At 44.5% G+C, this 20,103-nt stretch overlaps 1 protein-coding gene across 1 annotated transcript in view; it reads right to left on the reverse strand.

Annotated features, from left to right (window-relative positions):
- Nucleotides 1–15,526: 15,526 nt before the first annotated feature.
- The window catches only part of slc25a10b (solute carrier family 25 member 10b), a 19,343-nt gene continuing 14,766 nt past the window's right edge, over nt 15,527–20,103 (reverse strand). Inside the window, exons 7-11 of the mRNA XM_080524469.1 lie at nt 19,002–19,072; nt 18,440–18,532; nt 18,073–18,150; nt 17,721–17,777; nt 15,527–16,646 (exon numbers count right to left, since the gene is read on the reverse strand). Of these exons, the coding sequence (XP_080380595.1) occupies nt 16,545–16,646; nt 17,721–17,777; nt 18,073–18,150; nt 18,440–18,532; nt 19,002–19,072 (401 nt within the window). The 3' untranslated portion in view covers nt 15,527–16,544. The remainder of the gene's footprint in view (nt 16,647–17,720; nt 17,778–18,072; nt 18,151–18,439; nt 18,533–19,001; nt 19,073–20,103) is intronic.

The following is a 20,103-nucleotide window of genomic DNA, read 5'->3' on the forward strand; positions in this document are numbered from 1 at the left end:
CCTCACCTTTAAACAGACCTCACCTTTAAACAGACCTCACCTTTAAACAGACCTCACCTCTAAACAGTCCTCACCTTTAAACAGGCCGCCCTTTAAACAGACCTCACCTTTAAACAGTCCTCACCTCTAAACAGTCCTCACCTTTAAACAGACCTCACCTTTAAACAGACCTCACCTTTAAACAGACCTCACCTTTAAACAGACCTCACCTTTAAACAGACCTCACCTTTAAACAGACCGCACCTTTAAACAGACCTCACCTTTAAACAGACCGCACCTTTAAACAGACCGCACCTTTAAACAGACCGCACCTTTAAACAGACCGCACCTTTAAACAGACCTCACCTTTAAACAGACCTCACCTTTAAACAGACTGCACCTTTAAACAGACCGCACCTTTAAACAGACTGCACCTTTAAACAGACCGCACCTTTAAACAGATCACACCTTTAAACAGACTGCACCTTTAAACAGTCCTCACCTTTAAACAGTCCTCACCTTTAAACAGACCGCACCTTTAAACAGTCCTCACCTCTAAACAGTCCTCACCTTTAAACAGACCTCACCTTTAAACAGACCTCACCTTTAAACAGACCTCACCTTTAAACAGACCTCACCTCTAAACAGGCAGACTTCTGGGTGTTTTCTAACTTTTTAAACACGTTGTTTTGGAATGTAGACACAGAAAAAAAGCGGAATAAATGTTGTTTAGGAATACGTCAAACAGAGTGTTGTCATGAAATATGGAGCTTACATTTTAACCATTTAGCAGACTATTTTATCCAAAGCAATACGTGTATGCGTGCGTGCGGGGGTGGACGTGTGTGTGTGTGTGTGTGTGTGTGTGTGTGTGTGTGTCCAAACACTGCTGTACCACAAGGCCTTAATATTCATAGTTGCGATGTAATTTACATAAAACAGGGACATTCCATCACACTCAATGTGCAGTCTCCTTCCGGAGCTTTCTACACAAGCCTGATTGGATGTTTGCCTCCAGATATTTTTCGTTGTCATGGTATCCTTTTAGAAATGTAAATAATTACCTACGAACCTTTCTACCAATCCACACCCGTCTAACATACGGCGTTCTTTTCTATGTACAGTACAGAGCAGGAGGGTCGTGTAGGAGTGGCGTCTAGAACCAAGGAACGGCACAGAAACTGAATCTGTATTCAGATCCCGACCCTGATACAGTATTCATGCATGCGAGCACATTACGCTGAAGAGGTGAGCAGCCCCTTAGGAAGACATGAGCGCGTTCTCCATCTGTATTCTCCTCACATCCCTGACGTGAAAAAACTAACTAACATTCCCCTTATCCATCCATCCTTCCTTCTTCCATCCATCCATCCATCAATCCCTCCCTCCCTCCCTCCCTCCCTCCCTCCCTCCCTCCCTCCCTCTCTCTCTCTCTCTCTATAATAATAATAATAATAATAACTTGAATTTATATTGTGCCTTTCAGGGGACCCAAAATCAGGGGACCCAAAATTGCTTTACCCAAAATCGCTCAGTATATGAGCACTTTGAGCTGCAACGTTTGCAGGAAAAGTGCTATACAAATAAAGGTTATTATTATTATTACAAGAAAAAACATAAAAACTCAGATTAACATTCAGACAAACAAAGACAACAACAGAGGCGTCTTAGGCGTCTTTTAAAGGTGTCCAAGGTGGGGGGGGGGGGGGCAGGGAGAGAGTTCCAGAGGGTGGGGGGCTAAAATCTCTGTCCCTGAAGGTTGGCAGGTTGGTGCGGGGGGGGGGGGCAAGCAGGCCTGAATCTGACGACCGCAGGTTCCGGGGAGGGGTGTATGAAGTTTCTCTACGCTTCTTTTCTCTCTCTGCATCGTTCTCTCCCTTTCTTGTCGTTCTCCTGCTCTCTCTGTCTCTCTTCTCTCTCCTCCCACTCTTTTCATCCTGTCTTTCTGCTCTTCTCGCTTTTTTGCTCCCTTGCTCTCTCCATCTCTCCTCGTTCCGTCCCTCTCTCCTTCTCTCTCTCCATCCATCCATCCATCCCTCTCCCTTCCTCCCTCCCTCCCTCTCTCCTCTCTCTCTCCATCTCTCTCCCCACCCCTCTATCTCTCTCTCCATCCCTTCCTCCCTCCCTCTCCCTCTCTCCCTCTCTCCTCTCTCTCTCCATCTCTCTACCTCCCTCCCTCTCCCCACCCCTCTCTCCCTCTCTCCTCTCTCTCCCCACCCCTCTCTCCCTCTCTCCTCTCTCTCCCCACCCCTCTCTCCCTCTCTATCTCTCTCCCCATCCCTCCCTCCCTCTCTCCCTCTCTGCCACTGTCGTCAGTAGTTAATGGACCAGATCGCTGAGGTTAGGGGGGCGAGAGAGAGATTTACTCTGGGGGCAGATTGACTCAGACAGGAGAAGGTGATGGAGAGAGATTTACTCAGACAGGAGGAGGTGATGGAGAGAGATTTAAACATGTTGTCCTCTTATCCCCCCTTGTTTCCGTCCGTTCCCCCTCCCTCTTCAATCACCCCTGCAGGAAGAAGAGGTGAGGGGGAAGGAGAAGTGTAGGGCACTGCCTGAAGGGCTCTCTGGTCCCTCTCCTGTTCCCTAAAACACATTATTATCACTCAGATGGTTTGTTGTTTTATGTTTATTTTTATTTCGTCCACATTTCGAAAGGTACACAGTTGACAGAGAACACAATAAGTGGGGCCGGCTGTGGCGCAGGAGGTAGAGCCGCCGTCTAATGATCGCACGGTTGGCAGATCGGCGGCTCGCATTTATAAAGGATGATTGCGAGCGGGGCGCTTAGGTGGCGTAGCGGGTTAAGCGTCGACTCAGGGGAGGCTGGTTCATTAGGGCAATTGGACAATGCCCCACCAAAGGGAGAAGAGAGATATTTTTTTTTCTATGACTTCTAGACAGTGTTGCTTCTGAATATCATAGTCCAATCAGCTAGTGTTCTGTGGAGTATATCATAGTCCAATCAGCTAGTGTTCTGTGGAGTATATTCCAATCAGCTTCAAGTCCCGCCCCTTTCAGTGCAACTTTCACTCTACTCGAAATTGCACTAGGCTGTTCTCGTAGACTTACATGTAAATCTATTTTGGTAACTTCAGGCCATTCGGGCATTCTCTATGGGGTTTTGGGACATGCACAAAGAATCGTACGTGCTTACGTCAGGATGCTGGAGGATGAGAACTTCCGGTTTTTCCTGCATCTCTTCCACGGTATCATGCCTCACGTTGACATGCTGTACCAGAAGCTGCAGAAGAAGGACATTGACGCAGTCTTCATAAAACATGCCGTCCAAAGCTTCACAAGCAGCATGCAGGCCATAAGGTAAGATCAAAAAATATAGTTTGTACCTTCTCCGTAATATAGAACTTTGTAATAATCAAATGTATGCATGCTATGATGAATGGGAAAGGCGCCGGTAAAACTAGTAGGCTTATATAACAATGAGTTGAATTAAAATGAGGGCTTGCCCGAGTAATTGGAGTAGGATATTCCACTATTCATTTGGTAGGTTGCTATGCGAAGCTTCTTTTTTGCAACAAAACTTTGCATTTAATTTATTATGTTACATTATATTAATATGTAGTTACTTAATGTAATGTAGTATATTACATTTATCAAACTATACAATACATTTTGTCAGCGAATTACAACTAAGCATTTTTTTTAGATATATGTATTAGGCTAATATATAGAACATGTCTAAAAATGTCTGAGGTTTAATTTGTGAATAGATAGACCTACATATTTCTATTCAAGAATAAGCATATCTACCTAAATAGCTCCAAGATATCTAAGTGGTCGGGAGTGACTCATGTGCACAGCCTGTTAAAGCTAAAGTCAACTGTTATACTTAAAACAGATCCCTCTCTCCTGGAGACCTTAAATCATCGTTAGACTACATTTCAGAAATTACTGTAGATACAATTACAACTACAAGACAGCAGATTGTTCAGCTACATTTTCTTATTTGAAATCTTAACACTGTTGGTCTGTCTGCCTTCAGGGACCAAAGCTCATCTCAAGAGCAGCAGCAAGAAGCCACAGGAAAAAGAACATCAAGGAGGGTCTTGGGAGAAGAAGAGAAGCAGAGGCTGTCTAAAGAGGTAGGTCCAAGTTTTGAAACACAGTGTTGGAAAATCACCACCAATCAGAGTTACATTCAGGGATGGGATGGTAGCAGTCTTTATTCAGTGTTGTACTTCCAAAGTGCTTATTTCCACATTTTCTTTCACACCCCATACTTTTGACAGATCTGCGACACAATCCTGGCCCACTCCAAAGAAAGGTTTTCTTTCACCAACCACCTTGTGAGTGCCACGCTGCTCAAAGGAGAGATGTTCCAACAGCACTGCCATGCATTCCCTGTTGAGGCTCTGAACACCACTGTCAAGGCATACCCCATGCTGAACCAGGTGAAGCTCAAGACTGAGCTGTCCCTTGTCTATGAGAGTGCTGAGTTCAAGGGCTGCTCTGGTGCACTGGCACTGTACCAGGTTCTACACAGGTACAACCTCCAGGAGACTTTCTCTGAGACTGAAGCTCTGTTGAACATCCTAATTACCACTCCCATGACAACAGCTGAAGCTGAGAGGTGTTTCTCGACCCTTAAGAGAATCAAGAACTTCCTGCGAAACACAATGGGCCAGGAGCGCCTGAATGCACTGGCCATGCTTTCAATGGAGAGGGAACTAGTCAGGAAGATGCCTGATTTTAATGAGAGGGTCATTGATTGTTTTGCTGCTTTGAAAGAGAGACGAGCTAAATTTCAATACAAGTGAGCAGTATGTATGCCGTCCATATTTTGTATTTTGTAGTATGTAAATAGTTTTATCCATCCATTGCACATTATCAGCCCCTGTGCCACTGCTCTTTATCCTGGATTTGCTGCACCTAAAATAAAATATGTGATAACTGAATACCAATGGCTGTGAGAGTCAATTTATTTAAGCACGCTGATTTAGGTGAATTTACCCTTGAACGTGTCACCTTAACCATCAACGCAACAATTGCCCCCCCTGAGAGATTTGGCAGGAGCCGCCACTGGCGTCGACCATGTAACCGCAGGGTCCCCGGTTCGAAACCGGCTGGGGACATATCCTGCATGTCATCCCTCCTCTCTCTCTCACCCATTCTTCCTGTCTAAATCTTCACTGTATCTGTCAAATAAAATGAAAAATATGAGTGGGACTGCCCCACTCAGAAAAAATAACAACAACAAAAAAAGGGATGATTGCGAGCTCTAAGTGACTATCGATCAGTCTAAACTAATGACTTCCCACTGCTTGTGAATGTTTTATAATTGAATAATAAACTGATTAGAAGTGATTTATAAACTAATTATGAACCGTTTACAAACCGTTTTACACTTGTGACATTCATGTAAAGTGTTACCAGATATCTATGTGGTTTGTATGCTCAAAGTAAGGATGTTTTGGGACCAGATAAGACATTTACCAAAACAATTATTCTCAAGTCACTTTAAGCTGCCCTTGAATGAGCTCGCCTGCTCAATGAAACTCTCATGGTGTTTGAAACAAGACAGATTGACGGGTTCCAACAGGATCTGAAGACAGAAGACAACACCCACTCACATCCACAGACGTAAAACAATAAAAAAAGAAAATAGAGAATCTATGCATGGGTGTGCGCGTGGGTCTCTCCAGCACATCTCCAATGAGTGTCCTGCCCTTGTCAGTTAATAGTCCTCTCAAACAGACGGCTTTTCATCATAAAAACTCACATTAACAAACCGCCTCGTCTCGAGCCTCCATCAGACATCCGAACACTCTGACTTCCGTTGTTTTGTTCTGAGATGCGTAGGCTTATAGAGGGTGAGAACGCCCAAGGACAACTGTACAAGGCATTTGTTACACACCCGAAGATAGTAACAAATAAGGGAGTCCACACATGTGTTTAAATGATACAATTAAAGTTTTATTTAAGTAAATAAGCCAAAATAAACTAAATAACATATGTATATGAATACGGATAAGAGTCAGTAGTGTATGCCATGAGTGAATGGTTGTAGAATGTATGTGTAAGAGGTGTATGGATGTATGTATGTATGTAGTGTCAAACTAAAAGGCCCCAAAACCTTGTACCCTGAGACCTTACCAACAAACCCTAACGGAACCAAAGCAAAAGGAAGGAAGAGACAGTGAGCTGAGGACACACCCACCTTATATACACATCCTCAGCTCCCCAAACCCAGGTGACACTACATAGCCTGACGACCTACCCACTCTGCCCAGGCTCCCACAGGAACCAGCAACAGCCAATGTGCAGTGGGAGGCGTCACACACCCCTGGCGTTTTAACACTACAACAGCCGTGCCTATTTTACCTACTAGTAGAGCCGCCTTGGGGGTCAAATAGACCCCCTTTTTAGAATGTAAATCTGCTATTTACACACAGATCACTAGAGGGCGCTTCTTTTTTTACCCTGCCTCCTACACAGAAAAACGGCAAAATAGCTTCATACTAGCTTATCCTGGTGTGATTTTGAAAATGTAAGGATACTGGGTGGCAGAATGCACATATCTAGGGAAGGTCATGAAAGGAGGGTCCTGAAATGTGATCGAGTGCAAAGATATAACTTTTTTTTTTTACTCACAGGGGTCACCGTGACCCCTCACACCTCTTCTGGTGTTAACCCAAGAGTCTCCTTGTCTGCTCTACAGGATGATAGCATGAACACTAGACCAACCATGGGTGAGGTATATGTCACGTTCTAATGCTTTGGTCCTCATGTCGGGACCTGATGTAATGATCCGACTTTTCTTTCGAAAAATGTGATTACATTTCCGCGTTGTTGAAAATCAATGACTCATCGCTAGTCAGCTAACACAGCTTGTTTTGTGAGCCTGCTAACAATGTAAAGTAGTGTTCTAGTTAACTAGGTAGCAGTGGGGGGATTACTCACCGAATCCATTGCGTTCTTGACTAGCGAGTTTGTGTTGTGATTCTCAACAGCGTTGAAACGTAGTTCCGTGTCTCAAAAGAAAAGTCTGAACATTTTGATTGGTTGCCGATATGAGGACCAAAACATTAGAACGTGTCCCATTTGAAAATGTGATATCTTTGCACTCGATCAAATTTCAGGACCCTCCTTTCATGACTTTTCCGAGATATTCTACGACCCATTATCCTTACATTTAAAAAATCAGGATAAGCTAGTATAAAACTATTTTGCAGTTTTTCTCTGTAGGAGGCAGGCTAATTTACAAGAGGCGCCAACTAGTGGTCTTTGTGTGTAAGTAGCAGCTTCCAATTGTAAAGACTATGGTCATTTGACCCCTCGAGGCGGCTCTTATATTAGGTACAATAGGCACGGCTGTTCTAGTGTTAACCACAAACACACCCATAGGAATAATCATAAATGGCATATACATTACCATGACAACTGACGTGGACAGGAGGTGTGTAAAACCTGAGTGTTTACGACGAAAAGCTGTCAGTCTCAGACTATCACAATGACACCATGGAGATGTGCTGTAGACACACACACACACACACACACGGCCGCACATGCACTCACACACAGAAGCACACACCCACACACAGACACACACCCGCACACACGCCATACGGACGCACACACACACACACACACACACACGCCATACACACACACACACACACACACACACACACACACACCATACGGACACACACACACACACACACACACACACACACACACACACAGACAAAGTCAAGGAGACAACTAGTTTGAATCGCTGTCAATCAAAACGCCTCCTTAGAAACAGCAGCCAATGACATTCCTGGACACTCTGGTGCGTGGGGGAGGCGTGTACGACAGTGACGAGGTGTTTCTGAGTTTGGGCCAAATCAAGAAGATGGATTCCACCGTCAGTTGTAAAACCTCCATGTCATAACAGGCAGATGAAGGTTGATCAGTAGAGCCAGAACGTCTAACATTTACAATTTAGCAGACGCTTTTAATCCAAAGCTACTTCCAATTAAGTAGATTCCAGGGAGGGACAGTCTCCCTGGAGTAACTGAGGGCTAGGTGCCTTACTCAAGGACACTACTAGTGGTGGTGTTCCGCAGGTGGGATTTGAACTCACAACCTTCCAACCCACTATCCACTAGACCACCACTAGAACACCACTAGAACACCACTAGCATCAGTAGCTAGCTACACACTTACCCTTTAAACGCTGTGGTGTAGATGTGTTACGAGTGGCTATAGTGTCTGGACCCAGGTGCAGAACAGAGGAGACAGGATGCAGGTGTAGAATTAAAAAAATAAAGGTACTCTTTATTTGAGTAATCGGCAATAACTCAACCGAACTATAAACGGCAAAACAAAAATAGGAGAAGGCGTAGTCTCTAAAACTCCTTCAATCCCACAATGCAATGAACTCAGCAACAGTCTCTCAGTACGTAACTTCCATACAGGCGAGGAAGGATAAGGCTATGAAGACGCACACAACTCAGGTAACATGACACTGAACAACTGATTACTCTATATTGATCCTCCTCTCTCCACCTCTCTCTCTCTCCACCCCTCTCTCTCTCTCTCTCTCTCTCTCTCTCTCTCTCTCTCTCTCTCTCCATCTCTCTCCATCTCTCTCTCTCCACCTCCTCTCTCCACCTCTCTCTCTCTCTCCATCTCTCTCTCTCTCCACCTCCTCTCTCCATCTCTCTCTCTCCATCTCTCTCTCTCCACCTCTCTCTCTCTCTCTCCACATCTCTCTCTCCACCTCTTCTTTTTTTTTGTAAGATTTTATTTTCCATTTTCTTTTTACTTGACAAACATCACAATACATCACAGCTTGACAAACATCACAACACATCTCAACTTGACATACATCACAACGCATCACAGCTTGACATACATCACCACACATCACAGCTTGACATACATCACAACACATCACAGCTTGACATACATCACAACACATCACAACTTGACATACATCACCACACATCACACCTTGATATACATCACAACACATCACAACTTGACAAACATCACAACACATCCTAACATCCCAAAGCCCCACTTTTTTAAAACCGTCTAAAGTTTATCCCAGTTTACCCCCTATACTTATCTAACTAATATTTCTAATGCAGCCCTCAGTTACTCCAGGGGGAATGTCCCTGTAATTCGTAATTGTAAGTCGCTTTGGATAAAAGCGTCTGCTAAATGGCAAAATTAATTAATTAATTAATAATCTAATTAATCTCTTAGTACTATGTTTCTTGCACTATCTTTACGTCTTAGCTAAGGCCTTCACTATCTCTCCCCATATCTTTTCAAACTGATCTTTCTTATTATTGTCTATGGCTAAATTCTTCTCTATATTGGTATAATAAAGAATTTCGTTTTTCCATTGTTGTAGTGTTGGAGGTTTACTTGATTTCCAACTTCCAAGTATTAGTTTTTTAAATATAATTGATGAGTACATAATTATCCACCCCCTAGGGTATCTTACTGTGGCTAAATCCTGGAAAAGACAGATTGAAGGATCAAATTTGAATCTTTCCTTATGTACCCCTGAGAGCCAATGTTCTATGTCAACCCAGGTTTTCTGTACTCTGGGACACTCCCAGAATGCGTGTATTAGTGAGTCTTTTTTCCCCACACTTTAAACAGTTATCTGATACATTACTATAATACTTATGGATTTTATCTCGCGTGTGGTAGACTCTATACATTATTTTATATTGGATTAAACGTAGATTTTCATTAACTGTCATGTCATTTGTAGTATTCCAACACTCTTTCCATTTTAAACCTATATCTGTTCTTCCTAGTTCTCGATTCCACATCTCAATCCTACTTTCTAACAGTTTTTCAGCTACATAGGTCTTCTGTAGAGTTCTATACATTTTACCTATCAAATTCTTATCAATTTCTCCATCGAATATAATATCCTCAATTGTACTCTGCTGCCCAAATGATTTTAAATTAAAATGTAGATTTATGTAGCTTCTTAGCTGCATGTATCTGAAATATTCAGCGTTGGCCAACTTATATTTACTTTGGAAGTCGTGCCATGGAATAATGGTATCCCCTCCTACTAAGTCGTTTATAGTTTCTATTCCCCTTGTTCTCCATGTAGACCAATTTATTGTAGCATTCTGAAGAGCTATCCAAGGATTGTTCCACAAAATAGTACTTTTTGGGATTGATATTGATTCTCCCAGTATCCTCTTAATTTTTTTCCATGACGTTTCTATATTATTTACAATAAAGTTTCCTTTTTTCTTAGTCTTATGTTCTGAAAATAAAAGAGTTAAGAGGTTTTGGGGATGTACATCTGAATTTTCAATGTGGATCCATTGTTCTTCTGCTGTGTGTTGGACTATATGCCTCAGATAGAACCCCTGGGCGGCCAGTTGGTATAGCTCCAAGTCTGGAAGGTTAAAGCCCCCCTCTGACATAGGAAGGTGTAAAATATTCCTTCTAATTCTGTGTGTTTTCCCTGCCCATATAAAATCTGTTATGGCTGAGTATACCATATTAAAGTACTTTTTGGGTGGAGTAATTGGTATAATTGAAAACAAAAAAAGAAACTTAGGAAGCCATGCCATCCTAAACAAGTTTATTCTGCCTGTCAGATTTATAGGAATATTTTTCCATTTACTTAGTCTCTTTCATGTTATTGAGTAGTGGAATAAAGTTCTCTCTATAGATCTGAGTTTTTTTTCCACTAATTAAGCAACCTAAATATTTAATATTTTTTGTCCACTTAAATGGTAATTGTAATTCTGGGTTTATTCTTTTTTGTTTACCAATTGCCATTATTTCAGTTTTATCCATGTTTATTTTATATCCTGAGATATCTCTCCACCTCTTCTCTCCACCTCTTTCTCTCTCTCTCCATCTCTCTCCACCTCTTCTCTCCACCTCTTTCTCTCTCTCTCCATCTCTCTCTCTCCACCCCCTCTCTCTCTCTCTCCATCTCTCTCTCTCTCCATCTCTCTCTCCATCTCTCTCTCCACCTCCTCTCTCTCCACCACTCTCTCTCTCTCTCCACCTGCTCTCTCCATCTCTCTCTCTCCATCTCTCTCCACCCTCTCTCCCTCTCTCCATCTCTCTCTCTCCACCTCCTCTCTCCATCTCTCTCTCCATCTCTCTCCATCTCTCTCTCCATCTCTCTCTCCATCTCTCTCTCTCCACCTCTCTCTCTCTCTCCACCTCTCTACATCTCTCTCTCCATCTCTCTCTCTCCACCTCTCTCTCTCTCACTCCACCTCTTCTCTCCACCTCTCTCTCTCTCCATCTCTCTCCACCTCTTTTCTCCACCTCTCTCTCTCTCCATCTCTCTCCATCTCTCTCCACCTCTCTCTCTCTCCACCTCTTCTCTCCACCTCTCTCTCTCTCTTTCTCTCTCTCTCCATCTCTCTCCATCTCTCTCCCTCCACCTCCTCTCTCCCTCTCTCTTTCTCCACCAACCGATGGTAGGGTCTCATCCTGCAAGACTAAATTATTCTCCACGTCAAGCTGCCTTGATACAATGAACACAATGTAATAAGTATTATTATTATTATAATAACTTACATTTATATAGTGCCTTTCACAGACCCAAGGTCGCTTTACAAGGGAATGGGACAAACAGAACAGAGCCAGAGAGACAAACACACAAAGCAAGAAACAGTGAAACAGCTACTACAGGTTGAATGCAGTGGTGAACAGGTGGGTTTTAAATGGTGAACAGGTGGGTTTTAAATGGTGAATAGGTGGGTTTTAAATGGTGAATAGGTGGGTTTTAAATGGTGAATAGGTGGGTTTTAGATAGTGAATAGGTGGGTTTCATTTATTCACACACACATTCACACACCAATAGCGGCAAGCTGCCATGCAAGGCGCCGGCCGGCCCGCTCACTGGGAGCACTTTGGGGTTCAGTGTCTTGCCCAAGGACACTTCGACATGTGGCCAGCCGGGGCTCGAACCGCCGATCTGCCGACCTTGTGATCATTAGACGGCGGCTCTACCTCCTGCGCCAGAGCCGCCCCATGACCAGGTCTCCCCTCCTCCCATGTCTGTGTGTGTGTGTGTGTGTGTGTCTGTGTGTGTCTGTGTGTGTGTGTCTGTGTGTGTGTGTCTGTGTGTGTGTGTGTGTCATCCAAGCGCCAATATAACAGTTAAAAAACAACACGGTCCCCAGACAAATCCATCAGCACTGATGCTCCGGCATTAAAACCACATTCAAAAAACAAAGTCGTTCATAACTGGAAGGTCAATCTCATAAACCCGCCACACACACACACACACACACACACACACACACACAGAGTTTGTTTGTATCCATTATCCACATCATTGCACATTGACTGCCCACTTTCTCTGCTGTCGTCAACCTCTCTGGTGTTAAGTGAGGCCTCAGGATGTTACTTGGAGATGTCGGCTGTTAAAGGAAGCTGTGGTAGCCATGACGATGAGCCCAGCGTGTCATCTTGAAAATGGTAACAACGCTTTTATGTTAAAAACTGACATTAGGACAAGTCAGGGGCTGTCACCATGGCTGGGAGTTATGTTATTACTGGTGGAGCCACGTTCACAAAACTATGTCATTCATAACTGTCAGGTCAAGTTCATGAACCCGTCCGCCCGCCAGACACACACACACACACACACACACATACGAGATTTGTATTGACAGGAAAATGGACCCGGGTGCTGATGAGGCACTGTCAGCTCCAAATAGCACCTAGAGCAGTACTGGAACCGGTACAAGGGTGTACCAGGACCACCATCAGGTTGTATTGCTGTCATCTTTACTGTCTCTATTGTGTTGTTGCATCATAACTGTGCTTAAGTTTCTCTTTTGGCAGGACCTGTGACCATACTGGATGCAGAACGATGCAAATACAACACAAAATTTATGGACAGTGTGTACGCCGATAATATGCAAGGAATTTTTCCTGGATACATGGTGTACAGGTTTTTGCCCTTGCTTGCTTGCTTTGTGCCGGTGGTCCTGGCCTCCCCTGGACCACTGGGTACTGGTAAGCAAACTGGCTAGTAGTCGCTCTATTGGTAGAGGGCTGCAAGGGAATTTTTCCTGGCTACATAGTATACAGGTTTTTTTTACTTTTGCCTGCTCGCGGCTCTGTCAGTATTGATTGATTGATTGACTGATTGACTGAACATTTTCATTGTGTGAAGCGCATTGAGTTACATCTTGTAAGAAATGCGCTATACAAATAAAATTTGATTTGATTTGATACGTGCGCGCGCACACACACTCGCGCACACGCACACTCACACTCACACTCACACACACAGACACACACACACTCACACTCACACACACAAACACTCACTATACTCACACTCACACTCACATGCACACACACACACCTTAGACCCACAGCATACACACACACTCACACGCACACTCGCACTCGCACACACTCACACTCACACACGCACACAAACACTCATTACACTCACACTCGCACACTCACACTCACACGTATAGACCCACAGCGTAAAACAGATGAATATGCAACACAAGGAGACAAGAGAAAGAACAAGACAGCCCGTTTCTTTTATATTAGTACTTTAATTCCAAAAATCATTAGTCATAATCTACAAAATACAGACAAACACTCAGGGCTGTGTTCACTCCAGTCTAATTCCCTTCCCTTGAGTTTGGTGTGGGTGTGGGTGTGTGTGTGTCTAGGGTGGTTCCCAATACCACTCCTGATTATGGCCCATAATAATCACATAATAATAACATCATTCTCTATGCAGTCATAACCAGAGGTCCCACTCTGTCCCACACATACAGCCGTTCCTGACTTCCTGACATCTCATTCACACGCACACTGTGGCTGTTCATTATTCACTCATTCGGATAATACGACTCGTATGACCCGCCCACACGGTACCACACTGCCCCCTGGTGGTCACAGGCGGTAAGACAACCTGACTGACTGGAACTCCAGCGGAAAAACATTGGCCTCGTAATTCCCCATTTAGACAGTGTCAACTACACATCTCAACTCATTATGTTTAGATTCACATCCACGGAACACTTGTTTAACGTTATCTCAGTGTTGTGTGAACTGTGTGTGTGTGTGTGTGTGTTTGAGTGCTCATATGTGTGTGTGTGTGTGTGTGTGTGTGTGTGTTTGTCTGTGTTTGTGTGTGTGTTTGTCTGTGTTTGTGTGTATGTGTGTGTGTGTGTGTTCAGGGGGGTTAGTAAAGTGCCATAAAGCCCAGCAGCACCCCCCCCCCCTCCTCCCCCCAGCAGCACCCCCACCCCCCCCCCTCCTCCCCCCAGCAGCACCCCCACCCCCCCCCCCTCCCCCCAGCAGCACCCCCACCCCCCCCTCCCTCCTTCCTCCCCCCCTCCCCCCTCCAGTTCAGTCAGGTTCACACAGAGCAGCACAGTGTGTCACACTGTCTCCATCACAACACAGGCCTCTCTACAGCTTCCTGAAACACTGAGGAAACCCTCCCTCCCTCCTCCCTCCCTCCCTCTCTCCCTCTCTCCCTCCCTCCTCCCTCCTCCCTCCTCCCTCCTCCCTCCCTCCCTCCCTGTAGCAGTCTCTGGTCTGCCATGCTGGGGTGGTCACAGCGAGCTATTCAACGTACCGCTTTCACCCACGGCGATCCCCTGATATGAGGCTCAGAGCGCATTCGCAACACTGCGAAGGTTGTGGGTTCGATTCCCGCCGGGACCGTGCATACATGCATGCAACCACTCTGTACCGAAAGTCACTTTGGATAAAAAAAAAAAAAGTCATAATATGGCATGTTATACATATTACATAATTCTATATGCCATAGTACATCATATATATTCTATTCTATTCGTATTACACCAGACAAGGATGAGTGTGAAAAGCATTAAAAACAGGTCCTAGATCACATTCTCCAGTCAGAGCTGGTCTACAATTCCCCTAACCACTGACCTAAGATGAGATTCACCACCCTACCCCCCCCCCCCCCCCCCCCGCAAAACACTGCATTAACTCATTCAATGCCGAGGGTGAATAAAGTCGCCCAAATTGTCAACAATCCAGAATGCCAAGGCTGACTCAATTCACCCGAAAATTCCCTCAACGATGATTGCTACATTTTTGTAGCCAATCAGAGTGTTGTTGCTAGGTAAAACACAGCATAGAACACTTGGAACACTCGAGGTGGTGAGAGTTCCGGGATTCTTTGGCAGTTGGTTGAGTTAACGGTTATAGGGATGAGCAGATATCTGATCCTAGGTCAGTAGGGGGAAACTAGGTCAGTAGGGGGGAAACTACTAACTACTACTAGGCCTGGACTACACGTATATGGATATTTTTCGAAGCGCAAATTTTTTTGTACAATTGGTTCCATTCATACAAGCGCATTGAAGCAAAACGGTTGTCAACAGCAACAATGGCTCAACTTCATCGTCGGTCCACACAAAATAATCCGTTTTTGCTTTCTTCTTGGTCGCCATAACTTGCTTTTCTGTCGGTTTTGTACTTTTCTTTTCTGTCTGTTTCAAAGAGTTTGGCCTGTTTACGTTTGGAGTCACTGCCGCCGTTTGATTACAACTGACTGCGCATGCCCAGAACGTTCTTCTAATCTACGGTATTTGACAGATCGTGTTCAGTTTCGGCTCTTCGTATGGACAGAGATATGTTTGTGGTGTGGACAGAGTTTTTTTTTTTAAACGAGGACGAAAATATCTGCTTAAAAAAATATCCATATACACGTGTAGTCCAGGCCTTAACCGTTATAGGGATGAGCAGATATCTGACACTAGGTCAGTAGTTAGGGGGAAACTACTAACTAGTAACTACTAAGCTAGTCTAGTTTAGTACCTCTATAAGAATGCCCTGGGGGGCCCTAGGTCTTATGTAGCCTCCCTTATGAGCAGGAACAGGCCCCTATGTCACTGCCCCTGCATCGGGGAGGTGGTAGAGAGACTGTCATCCAGTTAAAATGGCAACAATGCGTACAAGTTGATCAAGTAAGGTTCGTTTCCCAGTAAAAGAATATTCTGCGATACTGTGTACAAATGACAAAGTACATGTACTGCTCTCACTGTATACGATGACTGTTCTGGCAGTGTGTGTGTGTGCGTGTGTGTGTGTGGTAAAACATGATGAGTTTTAAAATGGCACTGAACAAACTGTTCTGTTTGAGATTCAGGTTGACAATGGCACTGTTACCAGGGAGGGGTGGAGTTCATGGCTATGCGTGCAGTCACGTAATGATGATGTCACGCGCTGTTGTGACTCCCCCAAGGTAGAACTGGCGTTGCCATGGCGTCGCTCGTTGCCATGGCGTTACTCTTGTCGACAAGGCCGTTGCGGTTCGGGGGTGTGTGTGTAGGCTGACTTTAGCAAAGGTTCTGAATAGGGTGGCATTCATAAAGCATGAATGTTTGATTTCCAACAATGGGGTGAGAGAGGGAAGGAGAGAGAGAGAGGGAGGGAGAGAGAGATGGAGAGAGAGAGGGAGGAGTGAAGAGGAGGATAGCTGTCCCTTCATCCCTCCTGGTTAGCATCAGCAGACTGGGTGACCTTGCGGGGGTGGAGGGGGGGGTGTTAAGGTGTTAAGGTCGTAGGTCGAAGGTCATGGAGCGTGCTCAGGAGATGACGATGATGCCGAAGTAGTTCTTGAGCTGCTCCAGGAACATGAAGGTGAGGATGGTGTGGGGGATCAGCCGGATCCCCGCCGGGACAAGACCCTGCAAGCCCATTGGACAGTTAGTGAAGAACCTGACACGTGATTGGACAATTCCTACAATGCCCTACTGAGAATAATAATAATACATTAGACTTATATAGCGCCTTTCTAGACTCTCAGAGACGCTTTACAAACTGAAAAGATTGAGTAGTAATAATAAAAAGAAACAAAAGAAATAAAAGAAAGTATAGTAAAGGTAGTGCTGGGGACACATGGGAAGGGGAAGGGGAGGGGGAGAGGTGGGTTTTGAGGGCCTGTTTAAATGTTGGCAGCGTGTTGGCCTGTCTGATGTGGTTGGGGAGGGCGTTCCAGAGGGACGGGGCTGCGGCTGAAAAGGCCCTAGGATATTTTCAACTGGATGTCAATAAAATAAACACAACTTCGACACACTTCTACGTAGCTGCTTTGCAAGGTATCGGCCAATGAGGCGATCGTGTGTATGAGGCCTAGGATTGGACAGTTGCGGTCTGAAAGTGACACAAACAATATACAGACAGGGGATTGGACGCCTGATGAAGACTCTGGTCTAGGATTGGACGTGACTGGTTTGTCAAATAAAAGACATAGAGCCTCCCTCCCTACCCGCTGTACATACCTTATGTTTTGTTGTATTGTTCTTCCCATGTTGGATGTATGTTTATCTAGTAGATAGTACTAGTTATTTGTCTGTATTATCTTGTAGATAGTACTAGTTTTTTGTCTGTCTTACATGTAACGATTAATTGAGTATAAAGGACCCCAATTGAAATAAGCCAGTGGCTTTCTTGGGTTTTTATCCTGTTAGTTGACCTTGTATGTAATATGTACTTTCATGTACCTACTTCTGCAAATCTTCTAATAAAGTTTTCAATCAATCAAAAAAAGCCTGTTTCACAGACAAAGGCTTAAGGCTAATCCAGGATTACATCACACTTACACTTAAAATCTCCATTGAGGATGTTTTTTAGTCTAGGATTAGTCTTAATCTGTGTGTGTGTGTGTGTGTGTGTGTGTGTGTGTGTGTGTGTGTGTGTGTGTGTGTGTGTGTGTGTGTGTGTGTGCGCGTGTGTGTGTGTGGAGTCTTGAGCTGTCTCACCTTATAAAATGCCATGGGTCCCAGTTTAGCGGTGTCTTTCAAACAGTGCATCACGCCCTGAAACACACACACACACACACACACACACACACACACACACAGTAATTATGAGTGGAGATGTACAGTGTAACACAACACACTTACAGAAGAAGAGGGCAATGACGATGAGAGAAACAGAGAGACAGAGAGAGAGAGAGGGAGACAGAGAGAGAGAGGGAGACAGAGAGAGAGAGAGAGACAGAGAGAGAGAGAGAGAGGGAGACAGAGAGAGAGAGAGAGAGACAGAGAGAGAGAGAGAGAGGGAGACAGAGAGAGAGAGAGAGAGAGAGAGAGAGACATTGACATCACTCACCGTGTATTCTCCTTTAGAGCTCATCAACCTGGTCTTCATCACATCTAGAGGTTGACAGAGGAAGGTAGCACAGCCTCCCTACACACAGAGAGGGGGAGGGAGGGAGGGAGAGAGAGACAGAAAGAGAGAGACAGAGAGATGGGGAGGGAGAGACAGAGAGAAGGGGAGGGAGAGAGAGAGAGAGACAGAGAGAAGATAATAAAAGGTATTATTATTACTATTATCACACAAGCGTTGTGTTGGTGTTGGTGGTGTTGGTGGTGTTGGTGTTGGTGTTGGTGGTGGTGGTGTTGGTGGTGGTGTTGGTGGTGGTGTTGGTGGTGTTGGTGGTGGTGGTGTTGGTGGTGGTGTCTGCTGGGATACTCACAGCAATGAAGCTGGACAGGAAGTGTGTGAGGATGTTGTCTCCCATCACACCCGTCCCCAGGACCAGCTGCTTGGCCTGGTCATAACACGCCAGCTAGAGGGAGGGAGAGAGGGAGGGAGGGAGAGGGAGGGAGGGAGAGAGAGGAGGTAGAGGGAGGGAGAGAGAGGGAGAGAGGGAAGGTAGAGGGAGGGAGAGAGAGGGAGAGAGGGAAGGTAGAGGGAGGGAGAGGAGGTAGAGAGAGAGGAGGGAGAGGGAGAGAGAGGGAGGGAGGGAGAGGGAGAGAGAGAGAATAAAGAGGGTTAGCATCACTTTGTTCTCCAGACCAGTAGCTCAGTATAACATCAAACAGAATGTGAAGACGTTAGTCCAGCTCTGTCCAGTAGGTGGCAGACTACAGCTAGGAACACAATCAGGTACTCCTGATGCTCAATTCACCTTCACATTCACATTCACATTCACATTCACATTCACATTCACATCATCTCCATAGCAACACCCTCCACCATCCACCACACTTCCCAGCATGCTCCCCTGCCCTTCCCAGGGTGCCGTGCGGCCTCACCTGTCCCACAGTGACCAGCGCCCCTCTGCTGGAGGCCATGGTGGCTCCTGAGAACAGCTTCCTGGCTCCCTCTACACACACACAGGGGAGGGGGTCAGGGGGGTACACACACACACACACACACACACACACACATATATATGTACACACACACACACACATATATATGTACACACACACATATTATGTGTACACACACACACACACACACACACACCAACTTTTAATAAGTGACAAGGCAATCGATCAAGTCCAAGAGACTGTACTCCTAGGAGTAACATTAGACAGTAAATTGTCATGGTCACAACACATAAATAAACTGGTGGTGAAAATGGGAAGAGGTATTTCTGTTGTTAAAAGATGTGCTCATTTGCTACCACCAAGTACTATCAAACAGGTGATTCAAGCTCTAATTTTGTCGAATCTTGACTATTGTCCTGTAGTATGGTCTAATGTAACAACGAATAAACAGAAAAAATTACAAATAGTACAAAACAAAGCAGCACGTATAGCGCTTCGTTGTGAATACAGAAGTAATGTCGCAGCGATGCACAATTGTTTAAATTGGTTACTTGTGAAAAAAAGGTTAATCTATTCACTCCTTGTATTTACCAGGAATATTCTTGTTACAAAGACTCCTTCAATTCTGTATAATAATTTATCCATAAGTCTCGACAGACATGACTACTCAACCAGACATGCTTCTGCACGAGGTTTTACACTTCCAAAAGTGAGGTCGAATGCAATGAAACGAACTGTCATGTTCCGAGGTATGCAGGAATGGAACTCTCTTCCCAGACATGTTACACAGGAGAATAGTAAAATCTGTTTCAAAATCTTAGTAAAACAACACTTGGCAAATAGAGAAATTGACATTCCCTAATGTATATTAAAGGTGTATGTAAATGAAAATGTTTGTTTTTAGTTTAGTTTTAGTTTTTAGTTTAGTTTTAGTTGAGTTTAGGTTAGTTTGACTTTAGTTTAGTTTTAGTTCTTTTCTTTCCATTTTCTTTTAATTTTCTTTTAATTACACTCTGTTGTCTGTTCTTTGTAATCATTTGTTTGTATTTGTGTTGTTATTGATTTCATTTGTATTGTTATT

Source organism: Nansenia antarctica, assembly GCF_963989245.1.
Source record: "Nansenia antarctica genome assembly, chromosome: 2".
NCBI lineage: Eukaryota > Metazoa > Chordata > Actinopteri > Argentiniformes > Microstomatidae > Nansenia > Nansenia antarctica.